The sequence below is a fragment of the Anopheles arabiensis genome, chromosome 2, assembly GCF_016920715.1.
Source record: "Anopheles arabiensis isolate DONGOLA chromosome 2, AaraD3, whole genome shotgun sequence".
NCBI classification, from domain to species: domain Eukaryota; kingdom Metazoa; phylum Arthropoda; class Insecta; order Diptera; family Culicidae; genus Anopheles; species Anopheles arabiensis.
In genome coordinates, this window is record NC_053517.1 from 3,820,253 (window position 1) to 3,833,681 (window position 13,429).

Below are 13,429 nucleotides of genomic sequence, written 5' to 3' on the forward strand. Positions count from 1 at the left end.
TTACACGCGAATAGTGAACACCAATGTCTTTCAAAAGATCCGGTCAAATAGTGACCGGCAATTCGCGATGTCCGTTTTTCAGCTAGCTACTGCAAGTTGGCGAAACGATTCACTGTTTGCATTCTAAATGCTTGAATGCTTTCCCAACGCCACCACGTCATTGTGTCACGTTCTCTACCTTGCATGCCACTGAAACTCCTGCTCTATTGCTCTATTGTCCTATATTTATCTCTGTCAATTGTTCGTTTAGTTTGCTTACTGTAATGTCTCAAAGGAATTCCGGTATTTCATGGAATAAACATTTACCATTATTTTACAAAACATCGCTCTGTCAGAAAGAAAGTCCATTGTCCTGGGATTTGGTTAAATTTTACAAACGGCAACATATTTGCTGGGGAAAAACCCCCAACAACAATAGAGCACCACACAGCAACCAAACTGTTCTTTTTGCTAAAGAACATTGTAAAAACCATTCCCCTTTTCCCACGAAATGGTAATGTACCGGACCCTGGGTATGTTCATCTTTGTGAATGCGTGTGTTTTTTTTTCAATTACTTTTGTTTTCAGATCTCGTTTTTTTCCTGCTACTTTTGGGTTGTTGTCATTGCTTCCAGAAGCACTGTTGCTCATCCCTCCCAGCCCGAAAGGGCAAAAGGAGGACGATCGCATCAACGAACCATAAATTGAATATATGACAACGGCCAAAGGTCTCGCAGGAAACTTTCGGTTTCGGACAAATTTGTTTGATTTGAAAAACGATCCCTCCGCAGCGAATCGCAAACAAGGTTAGCTTCGTTGTACCCGCTGCGCCCCCCGGTCTGTCGAACCAAGGGAACTGTTGTGTTTTTTTTTGTTCGTCTGCTTGGGACATGATATGCTTGTTTCGGGGTTTGGCGACGAATCTGTGCACTATATTGGTAGAGGCTTTTGTGTGGATGTTGTGCAAAGAAAGCGGGGAAAAAGGATGCCATAATTTGATTGAATCATGTTTTTGTAATGTCTCGTTTTATTAAGTGGAAACATCGTTCTTGGGTTGTTGTCAAGAAACTCCTTTTTTTTGGTTAAAAACAACATTGATCCACAAACTAAAACAAACTACAGCAGAGTGAGTACACAGGTCCACCTCAATGGGATTTTAAACAATTGAATATTTTATTGCGCTTTTACAACTTGCAATGGATAAAGTTTTACCTTTCCTCAAATTATGAAACACTTTGAACCGACGCGGCCCATGGCAAAAACTGGCAAGCCATGTAGCCATAAGGAAAAAGGAAATAATTCACGGCCCATTATCACCTCTCGTAAAAACACCCGGACAACACTACCCGGGTACCCGGGGGCTCTTCCGGTCATGTGGCTTCGTCCCCGCTGTCGTGGTTCTTCATCGTGGCGGTCCACTCTTTCTGCCCATCGAGCATATCCGGTCCCGGGCGGGAAGAATTTACGACACATAATTCGTTACAGTGTACTTTCGCAATCCGTCATGGAGCTGCGCGAGTGTGTCGGTGGCCGTTGGACGCCTGCACAAACACACACACTCAGCACACACATAAACGGCGTGTTGGCCTTTTGTTTATTCAGCACACCCCCACCACGTGAAGGATGTGGCTAGTGATTTGCATCGGAAAATGTGATTGCTACAATAAACCGTCAGCTGTGGAGTTGCAATTCATTAGGCTAATGTGATGTTTCGCTTTGTTTCTTGCGCTGGTTGGGTTGGTGGTGATGAATACTCAAACAAACACATAATGCGTTGCTGTTTCAGGGTAGTGGTGGCGCGTTACTTAGCATCATTTGCTCGTTTATTTTATCACCGCCACGAGATCGCCGAGCACAATCTGCGACACAATCTCTACTCGGTACGCTTTAACATCACTTCCAGCCCGTGGCACATTAAATACGGCACGGTAAGGTCAACTCATTGCTAATGGCGTAGTGTTAGCAATATCTTAATGTGATCTTTTATCGACCCGATTGTTTGCGTAGCCCGATCCGGGCAAGTGCATTCGCGAGTAAAAGAAACCACTTTATTTGCATCCCTAACAACCTCTTCATCTTAAGCAAAAGCTTCTCCTCGCTGTGTCAATTTTCTTAGCACTCAGACGCACACATAATGATGCTACCGAAAGTATTATGCCCGAGAGAGAGAGAGAGTGCCCGCTGATTTATGGTAAAAGCGGTGCGGTGGTGCTGTGCCAAGCTGTGTGGAATGATCTTTGGGCCCACCAAGCCAGCACGCAGAGCGTTAGGCGTTAGGGATTGGAACCACTTCATCATTACACCATTTGGTCCGAATTTGGTCAGGCTTTCTGTCCCTCCGCTTCCAGTCCCCTTATTGTTTGCGGCTGACTTATTGTTTGTCGGCAATCTTTCCCCCGTTGGCTGTTGTTGTTTGTTTTGTCTGCTGGGGACGCATTCACACGGATTTATTTGATTTCATCTCGCTTTTCCCACCGGTTACGCGAGCGGGACGCAGTGTGTCATCGATAAATCACTCATGGTACAGTTTACGGCCATCTAGTTTTGGGGGGTGTGTTGGTTACTTTACTATTGATATTTGTGGCATCTTCAAAGTGTAGAGCTCGTTAGTGTGAAGGTTACGCGAAGAAGGGAATAATGTTCGGACGCTATCATTTCGCTTCGTTAACTGAGCAAGGATCTTTGATGTATCCAAAATAATTAGATATAAAATTTAGTAAAATTAAATTAATGAAAATTGCACTAAGGTAACCTGAGACTATGGTTTGAGAACTATCGTAATGAAAACTCACTACACATCACTTCATTTCCTAGTAATGAGGTATAATTTCCCCGTTTTTACATCTTGTTGAATTTCATATAAGGCCACCTGCCTTAAGGATTACCCAATTTTCCTTTTTTATTTGATTTTCCTCCACCGAAACACACACACACACACACATAAAGCTGGCAAATTATCGCCCAGACACATGAGAGTCGCCCAACTATATGCCCGCACGAATCTGGGCGACGAATGCTTGGAAATTTTAGCACCGTTCACTAATCCAACTAAACAACGCAACCCCGTCCATCCTTCCCCACAATATAATAATACCGCTCATCACCACATGTTCACACACGGCCACACACACATTCGCATACGCTGCTTGGTTCCGCTTTGGTGATCGCGGTTTTTCGGCTGGTGTCGGTGGCGTCGGTTCGGGAAGATGGGCGGACCAACCCAACGGCTGCTCTCCGGGCCGTTAATTCCACTGATTATATTGTCTGGCGGGTTGGAATTGGGTGGATTAGGCTACGGATTAGCACCCACTCGAAAGAGGAAGTTGCGCTTGTGCTGCTACGAATTGTTGTGGAATTGTTGAAACAAAAAGGTAAGAAAAAGGCCAAACAAACAAACCACCATGCGTCTCCACCGAAGTGTGTGAGCCTCACCGGTGGTTGCGGTCACCGATGACAACGACACACCACCAAGTACAAGGATTCAAACGGGAAATGGCACCAGCATACTGATGCTGACGGTGTCTATCGTGGTGGTGGTTAGGTTTCCAATGTGCGTAACTAAGCCTTCGATGTCCGCGATGACAGGTATTTGGATGGTTTATCGCTTCGTAAACCCCCGTCGAGTTGCCCCAAACACTCTACCGTGACGCGGCAAGAGGGGGCGCGTTTGTGTATGTTTGGGTGCGTTGATTAGTTCTTCCATTCGGGCGGTTTGGCACGTCACCCGTACGTAAGCACCCGCAGTCAATTGCACGTGGAAATCGACACATAAAAGCGTCTGCCAAACGGCGCAAGCTAAAGCAATCGAATGGAATTGGCCCGAGTTCCTGGGGGACATTAAAACCCCACCCCGACGCCGACAGTCACTATCAGCCACTAACCAAACTTTGCTGCATGGCGTGAATGAGCGAGGGTGGATGTTTCACCTTCGCCTGGTTTGGTCGTAATTCGATTAAAGTGTTAATTGAATCTGTGGCGAGCCAATGTTTTTAATCGCATTAAACACGTTGTCAACGAACTCTTCGCCCTCGCGCGCACTCTGGAGCGCTTTGGTTTGGGGGGTGGGGAGGTGGTTTTACGCGCGCGCTCGTTTTTCACGTCCGCGACCGTACGGTGGACGTCGTAGAGGAGGACGAACGAGCAGGACGGAGCCCTAATGAATCGCGAACATTGGCTTCGATTGTGTCGCTGTCGACATCCTCGGGGTCGGGGTCCCTAGAAAGCATAAAATTATCCCTCGCTACTAGCCCTCAAGTGGTTGGAGGTGTGTGTGTGTTGATACTTTGCGAGGAAATTACGTGCTATTTTACGTCAATTTTGTTCCGTTTCTTTCCGTGTCGAACGAGTAGCGCAAATTATTTCTATCCACCAGGGACGCCGCACGAAGGCTCCTACACACTGTCCGAGGTGGAAGATAGCATGAATGAATGCAAAAGCAGCAGGTGAAATATGTTAAAACGCGTAACAGAAATGACTTTTCACTTTGCGGCAAGCGACCTGTTGGAACGAACCTGGCTCAACAAAACAGGGAAATAGAAAGCAATTTTAAAACTCGGTGGAAAAGCTTGATAAGAGAGCGGTATAACATTTCTTCCACATTTTCCGCCTATTTCTATGCTTATCATTCCACAGGGAGGATAACACAGCGGGTAGCGATCGGGCCCTGGAATGTGCCTAAAGAGGGTCAAGTTCCTTCTGGTTTTCTGGCGCGTCGCCGTCCTAGACAACACAACGCGTTTTCTCGCCACTTTACAGGTTCACGACATTATTCCGCCCTGCGACAAAGGAATTTATGCATTTTAACGACGGTTTTCTCAAACGGTTTTCCCGCACCCCCTCCCCCCGGACAAGATAACAGCGCGAGGGCGGAAGAGAAGTGAAACAAAAAACGGTTTCCTTCGGCTGACTCGTATCGCTTTTATGGTTCGCTCTTCTTTTTCGGTTGATGTGTAAATGAGCTCGCGATGTCAACATTATCGTTTTACGATGCATTTTACACCGGAAGTGTGTGTGTGTGTGTGTGTGTGTGTGTGTGTGTGTGTGTGTGTGTGTGTGTGTGTGTGTGTGTGTGTGTGTGTGTGTGTGTGGGTGTGTGTGGCACCACATGATGAAGCACCCCGTGGACTAAATTCGATTTTAATATACACAGTGTGACATACACGGGAAGGATGTGAAGGAGATCGCAAAGAGGTGACATTATTGTCACATAAATGGTTGGCAAAATTGATAAATCGTGTTCGTCAGCTGCCGACAGAGTCATCGTTGTGCATTGGATGAAGCCATGCGGCATCGAACTAGCTAACTCGCTTGCTAGTAGGTTGTGCTTTTAACTCTCGTGGAACTTTACTTCTTCCCCGGACATGGCGCGGTGGGGAAGCCTTGTTGTGACAATTTGAATTGGCGTTTACAATTTGCTTGATAAAAGCCATCGCCACCGGAACAACAAAAACGGGGCCAATGCACTCCCCACGGGGAGGGTGGGATTTTTTTTTTCCTCAAACACAGCGAAAAAAAAGGCGGACAAATTGGGGGCGTTGTAATGCCGGCGAGAGCGAGCGAGTGATAGCAGCTAACGTTATTTATGGGGCATTTTAAAGAAAGTTCTTTCACTTTGTGTGCCGCCACCCTCCCGGAGGAGTTTACGAGTGGGCGAACGAAGCGAACGAATAGAAGAAACACACTCCACCATGATGCCGACCTGTCACGGTGCAGAAACGCTAGCAACCGGAGGACCGTGTTACATCGTGTATCGAACAGACGGCGAAGACGACTCCCCTGCGAGCAAGAAAGGACATGAAGGATTTATTACACACCCGTGGGTACGTGGAAGCATTTTTCCTCACCTGCAGCTCGCGGAGTTCGTTTTTGTGTGTATGTGTGTGTGTGTGTGTGTGTGTGTGTGTGTGTGTTTGTGTGTGTGTGTGTGTTTGTGTGTGTTAATTGTTGGTATTCGAAAAATTCATGCTTTCCTGCGACCTGCTATAAAGCTTCAGTGAGTGTGGAACCTTTTGCCCCTCGCAAAGGGGAACGTTTTTAGCGATGATTTACATTCCAGAATGAATGTGCAGATCATGCTCTACCCCTTAACTGCAAAATGACGGGAATTTGTGCAATTTCAAAATTGTGTCCTTCAAGAAGGTAGCCGTACGAAAGGAGAACTGTTGGATTAGTGGAGCTTTTCTGGGATATGTTTTCTTTGGAAACCTTCTACACGACAATATAAGCAAAAATAACAAATTAGTGACTAAATAAAATTAATCTTCGTATCCACTGTTGTTATCTGAAATGTATGTATTTTAAAAACTTTATTTAATTGTCTTTGCCTCAGAAGGCACAGAGCGAGTCAATTTACAGGGTTTTCCAGGGGTTCTCATAGTTGTGGGACACTTCCTTGACTCTTTCCTACTGGAAGTGAACTTCATATGGTGGACAGGCTTTTTGGACAGGCTCCTTGGAAATTCTTATTGGATTTGTTCAACTAGGGTGCTATAGAGTCCAATTCCCATTACATTAAGTTCATTTCACCTTAGAAAGAGTTCATTTAGTGTCCCACGGCTATGAGAACTCGTGGAAAACCCTGTAAACGAATCGCACATCTTTGTGCACATATCCGCTCTGCGGGGCCAGTAATTGCCAGCTGTTCATAAATCTTGGCTATCGTTTAAAACTCATCTCATTTGCAATGTGTTCTCCGCTGGCTGTCGTCTTGCGTACATTGTCGTACACGTCGTCGCTCCTTACGGGGCGGTAGCATATGGCATTTAACGTTCCTCCCGACGACTGGTTGGTATCGTTTCCGATTTCGTGTAATTGCTTTTCCAACACTTGCTCGCTGCAAATGCACGATGCAATTCTGCCGCACACTTTCGACCAAGAAGCAGTGCAAACAGTGCACACTGTCTAAGCAACAAAAGCAGCCCCCCTCTCAAAACCAATCGCAAACAATTAATTACTCTGTCTCTAACCGTTCTTGTCTTTTCATCGTGCTCGTTCCAGATCAAGCGGAAAGACGGACCACCATCACAACCACCAACAGCAACAGCAGCAGCAGCAGCAGCACCATCATCACTCACAGCAGCAGCAGCTGCACCATCAGCAGCAATCTCAGAAGCTTCAGTCGCAGACGACGGCAAACCAGCAAAATGGAAACGTCGTTGGTGTCGTGCGAGGCATGATGCAACACCAGCAAAAGTACAGCCATGTTCAGCGGCATTCGCCCAACAGTAGCAGCAGCAGTAGTACCACCACCACCGCGAAGGCGGGTGTCTCCAGCACCACGGCAGCAGCGGCGGCGGCGTCGACGAGTGACCACAGCACAAGCAGTAGCAGTAGTGTGAGCAGTACCGCCAGCTCCAGCTCGACCGCCTCCTCGAACAATACCAGCACGAGTAGTGGGATTGGTGGAAGCGGTGGCAGCAGCGGCACGAGCAGTGGCCACCATCAGCCGGTAGAGGCGACGTACGCCAGCGTGATCAAGAAGCCGAAATCGCACCCAACGGCAACGTCCGCCGGCAGTGGAAACAACAATAATGTGGTCGGTGAATTTAACGCCGCCGATTTGCGCAGCTCGCTCGACCGCAAGGTGAATGGGTTGGTGTTTAGCAACGGGTTGAACGAGCGCGTCACGCAACCACCACCGTCGTCGTCCTCCTCTACGTCACCAGCGATGCCGGTGGGAACGGGTGTAGCAGGACCACAGCAACAGCAGCAGCCTTCGGGCTCCTCCTCCAGCATGATTGTCGGCGCCACACTGAAGCCGGACCATCAGCAGCAACATCACGGGACGCTGGGACGCCACTACCACCATACGCAGCTGCAGAATCTACTGTGCGCAGACAATCAACATCAACAACAACATCAGCAGCAGCAGCTGGACACGAGCAGCGTGAGCAGCATCAGCGGCTCGAGTATTGGCGGTGGCGGTAACAGCTCCAACAGCAATCATCCGTCGCTGCTGACGGGCTCCACGACCAACTCACCGATAACGGGCATCTCGTCGAATGGGGCGCTAGTGCCACCGCCTTACCGGGATCCACCGCCGCCACGGAACAGCCCCCTGTCCCACACGCTTACCAGTCTGAGCAGTACCGGGAGTGGCACCTCTGGCAGTGGCAGTCGACGGCACGAGAAGGACACGGGAGCGGGTAACCATCTCTCCGCCAGTGGCGGTGGTGGCTCATCGTCCGCCTCCTCTACCGTGTCGTCGCTCGTGGTGGTTGGCCCCAATGGAGGGTCGGAGGAGATCCTGGTCGGCGACAGTTTACCGCACGCGTCCGGCTACCGGGAACTGATGCAGCTTATCAAGTTGCAGCGCGAGAAAATCAATACCCAGCAGGCAGATCTGTCGAAGGTACGTTCGGCCGCCTCCCCCTACTAGAACCTGTTCGGTTTGTTAACTTCTTTAAAGGTGTGTGCGTCAGTCCGCTCCTGCTCCGTTCATGCGGAATCGGTGGATTGGATTACACTTACGTTCCGGTTACCTGACCGTGCAAGTGGCTACTTGCGTGCATCTTGAATCCCGGTGGCGCTTCTACCCACTCGAAAAAGGCGTTCCGGTGGAGAAAATCGATCCAGCAAAACTCAACGCTCCGCTCCACGAGAACGTTGCTGCGGGGTGGAGCAGGAGAATGCGCCACCGATGCGATGAAGGGCCGGGCAGAACACCACTACACTTCAGTGGAACCACTAGCATCCGACGATAATCATGACAAGAACGAGACAATGACACTTCTGAAGCACCCTTCAGGATGCTCTCCATGATGATGTCACAAGTGCTTTTTGACTTTTCCCTATCCCCTGCATGGCCCGTGCTCTGTACGCTTTGCTTCAGTGCGCCCCTCTGAATGGCCGAGCTGAGTGTTTGTAAATGATTGTTGATAATATCGGTCCTTTCTCCCCTGTCACAAGAGGGGGGTCCTTATAATGTAATATCGCATTTACTCCACACGCTTGCCGATGCTTCCGATTGCGGTATCACAGCGATTACTGAGTGGCCGATGCTAATTGCCGATCCCTTTATCTTCCCTTTTCCTTTCCATTTTTTGCAGTACGACAGCGAGATCGTCTACCTGGAGAGCCGCAGCCGGGAGCAAACGGACCAGCTGGACGCGATCGCGCAGGAGATCAGCAAGACGGAGGCCCAGTTCCGGCAGACGGGCGACCAGCTGCAGGCGTACCAGTACGTGGAGGAGGAGAGCGAGCTGGTCCGGCAGCAGGAGAAGACGCTCAAGTCGGAGATAACGCTGCTGCGCTCGAAGCTGGCCAACTGCGAGACGGAGCTGCTGCAGTGCAAGAACAAGATCCGGCTGCTGATGGACGAGATACTGGTGGAGCAGCGCAAGTATAGCCGACAGTACGATCCGAACCGACAACAGCTGTTGGAGCGGGCTCTAATGTGTGAAGTTGACAGGCTGCAGGTGGAGATCGACCTGGCGGTGCAGAGCGCGGACCAGGCGAACAAGGCGCACGACAAGCTGAAGGGCGAGGTGACGCTGCTCGAGGGCGCGATCGCGGACAAGAAGAAGCAGGTCGAGAAGCTGGTGCACGAGATGAAGGAGGTGAACCTGCAGAGCCTGGCGGTGGTCCCACCGGCGGACGAGGTGCGCCATCTACTGGAAGGTGAGTCTGTCGACTGTAAGAATCCACTATTTTTTCTCTCTCTCTCTGGGTTTTTCTCAAGTTGCTTGAATGCATTGCATGCGTAGGTTTGCTCCCCAGAAGTCTGTCAACATGTTTTGATTGAAATCGCCTTTTCTGTTTTTAGTTGGCTCCGTGAAACCTGGCAGCACCCGGCGCATGATCGGATCGCCCAGGCAGCTGGAAAATGCAGTCCCGACGAGTAAAAATCCCCACGGCGTTTGGGTCTAGAGGGAGGCGCAGTTCCAGGGTTGCAAAAAAGGTGGACGACTCCCCCCGGGGGATGACGAGCGAACGATTCGTGTAAAATCAAAATATGATGGTAACCATTCTCAAATGTGATAATTGTCGGTAAGCGAAACAGGAGGTAAAGCATCAACAGAAGCGGCAAAATAAGGAGCTCTAGGGAACTCGAGTTAGGAATTGCAAAACGAAGACGAAAGCAGATGCTGAATGAAAAGCGAATTTTGGGAGAAAAAGCACACAGACACACGCAAACAGAAATAGATTGCGCACTTCACCCTCTAGAGGAACTTTACGGTTGCATACAGCTCATTCCATCATTTTTGGGGGTATTTTTGGGGCAAAAGGTAGTAGATCAGGAATTGCGTCGTTAGCGACAATTGGGGAAGGAATGGCGGAAATGAGAGTAAACGTTTTAGGGTCCAAAATATGTCCACTTTGACATTGCGTGGCAAAGGAATGCGCCGTCCCAGCTGGAGCAGGATGATAGCTAAGTAAAGCAGCGGAAAGAAGTGTAATGTTTGTTTGTGTGCGTGTGTGTGTGTGTGTATGTAATACAGATTGTTACACATAGGCTTTAAGGTTTATTTCCACACACACGAAATGCGGGCTAGAGTGTATTAATTTGTTATAAAAAGATTAAAAACCACTGAAGGAGTTTGGAAAACAAACGAAACTCCTCGAACGTTCTTATCAAATCACACACATTGGTCCTTCTTCTTACCGAGTGTGGATGCCATTTTAGCCCTTTAATCTATACCACTCGATGTAATGTATGTGTGCTTTTGTTTGTAAACTGTTCATTCTCTCAACGTGAAAAAAACACAAAAACAGAAAGGCTTTAAAACCACACCGTCTCTTGCCCTGTTCCGAGTAGGGTTACGTACGCAATAGTAGCCGTGTAGTTTCGTTTTATATTTATTTGTTTGTGCCTACAAATGTGTAAGCACTCGCTACACTTTTAACTTTCTCTTGCCTCGGGGACGTATTTAAGTAATGTATTTTTTAAAAAAAGAAGCCCCATGTGTTTTCTGTGCAGAATGTGCTTGCCCGAATGTGTGTGTATGTGTGTCCATTGTGCTTTATTGCCATTGCCAAGCCATTGCAAAACACACGTTGTTGCCCTTCTGGAAAAGCAACCGTACGGTGTGGCGAAACGAACCGAAGCAGCTCATGTAAGATAAAAGAGCTTTTAATGCACGTCGAAAGCTCCCGTACGCTTAATCCTTTCCTGCTGCTGCTGCAGTGTGGAATGTGTGTGCATATTGGATTTCCCACAGGCGTGCAGAGATGCATACTCGTTTGATTTAAATAAAATCCACACAACGAGCACGTGAGGTTTGGCCTTCAAAACCGGGAAGGGATTTAAGCTATTTTTAATGCTAACCCCGCCCCACGTGGGGGCCGTTGCACCGTGTGGAGTTGCGTTAAAGAGGGCGATGGGCGCAGTATAAAAGAGATAAATAGATTTCATAGCCAGTTAAGTGAAATGTGTTTCAGTTGTTTCAGCAAAAAAGAAAGAGGAGAGGGTGGCGTGAAATTGTGGGCCGAAAAGAGAGATTTAAAGCCATAAGCATAAGTGTGTTGTTGTTGTTGTTTTTATCGTTCGTTTTCATTAAGTAAATAGTGCAACCAGAGGCACCACACACACGAATGGGAGGAAGGTTGAGGCACATTTAATGTGTTTCAAACAGCGTTTAGATTAAACGAAACGATGGGATGTCTGTTAATAGGGTAGTGTATAGAGGCCGGTTCGTCTAGCTAGAGTGAGTGTATAAGGACAGGCAAGGGACGAGGGAAGGACGATGGACAACCAATCACACCAACCAACAGCGTATCAATGTTGAACGAAACGTAAACCACCTAAGGCAGCAAGCAGGAATCGTATCGCACTCAAATCGTCAGTTTAACCCCCAACTTACACACATTATCTCACTCGAAAACGGTTTCAATCTCTTACAGGGTTTCCCACGATGTATTGGTCAGTTCCCATGATTTTTTGGTGCGTTCCCACGATTTTATGGTCGTATCCCATAGATTTTTGGTTCGTTCCCATAATTTTTTGGTATTTTCCGATTCGATATCAATACAATTGGACCAAACAATTCTGGGAAACGACCAAAAAATCGTGGGAACGCACGAATAAAATATGGGAATCCACCAAAAATTGATGGGTACCAACCAATAAATCGTGGGAAACCCTGTATCGCTCGTAAAATCCATTTCTGTGTTTATGAAACGAGATTTGTAGCTACTTCTCATCGAGAGAGGAAGGGTCCTGAAACACGATTACAAGCATATCATTTAGTTTTTTTTTTTGGGAGACTTAAGATATTTTTCTATTTTCTAAGGATCTCCATCCGATTCATAGAACTATTTAGACGAACCACTCATCAAAATCAACCGAAACGAAAGCTATATCATGTAAATGAAACACCAAAAACTTGTAAAAAAAACGTAACACGATGTCTAAAGCATAGTTGTACAGAGAATTCTAGATGAAAAAAAAAACTCAAGCCCGTTTATGCGTTGCTCTCTTCAAAACACGGAATTGCGGAACGGTGGGATAGTTTCAACAACGCCAGGATTAACGGGTAGCGGTGGTGGAGAAATGCTGGCAGTGAATGCGTTTGCAAAGCTCTCCACGGTGCATCGCCGCTTTTGCTGCTTGCACTTTGCTTTGCTGCGTACCTTGAAGAGAGGGAGAGAGAGGAAAAAGAGAAGAAGAAAAAACGCTCTCAAAAAGGAACAAACGGTAGTGGTAAACACGTGGCACGCAAAGAGAAGAGTCCAAAGTTGCAGCAGGGAGAAGGGGGAACAAGCAAAGTGGTAAACAAAATTTATCCATAAACTGCTAACGAACCCGTTGCCGCGTTGGCAAAGTTATTCGGCTTTCTCTCTAAAAAAAAGGTCCTTGTTGGCGGTGGGTTGGGCTTTTTCTTTCTTTCTTTATTTCTCTGCCAACCCTTGCGGAGTTCATCGTTATCAACGTACTTGTGCTGCTGATCATCATGCTGCTGTTGCTGCTTCTGTCGGTGCAATAGGACGCAAAAGCCAGCAAGAGGGTGTGTGTGTAGTTGCACGGCCACACACACACACACACTATTCAATGTTGATGTAAAAAAGACGAATGTTTGTTGAAAAGCTAAAGTTTGAGACAATACTACTTTTACACAGCGCAAACAAAATGTAGAAGCGCACACAGTGTAAAAGAGAAAAGGTTCCACTCCCTCCTCATTGCAATTTGCGGGGATTTTTATTTTTCGATTGCTTCCTTTTTATTCTCGCCGTAACGTTGTTAAATCTATGCGTTGATAAGGAACAAAAAAATGGTATAAAAATCAAAACACGAATGGAACAGAAAAAAAGCAAATGCTGGTTAAAAACAATGCACCATAGGTGAGCCCAGAAAGAGCAACAAAATGGCATTAAAAGATGAATATATATATTTACGAAGATCGAAGTGCAATCTTGTTGCTATCTTTTTCTATAAACGAACAACAAAAAATACACTTACATACACTTTCTTACACGCTTCTTTTTGTCTTCACAAACACACACATACACCTCT

The 13,429-nt window shown here is 47.3% G+C and overlaps 1 protein-coding gene across 12 annotated transcripts in view; it reads left to right on the plus strand.

Annotated features, from left to right (window-relative positions):
- The window catches only part of LOC120893244 (myb-like protein AA), a 78,914-nt gene extending 67,703 nt beyond the window's left edge, over positions 1–11,211 (plus strand). For 11 of the 12 annotated variants that reach the window (XM_040295029.1, XM_040295023.1, XM_040295022.1 and 8 more), the window contains exons 5-7: positions 6,976–8,329; positions 9,027–9,597; positions 9,743–11,211. In XM_040295029.1, the coding sequence (XP_040150963.1) occupies positions 6,976–8,329; positions 9,027–9,597; positions 9,743–9,846 (2,029 nt within the window). In that variant the 3' untranslated portion in view covers positions 9,847–11,211. The remainder of the gene's footprint in view (positions 1–6,975; positions 8,330–9,026; positions 9,598–9,742) is intronic. The other variant, XM_040295032.1, reaches the window with a different exon arrangement.
- The last annotated feature ends 2,218 nt before the right edge of the window (positions 11,212–13,429 follow it).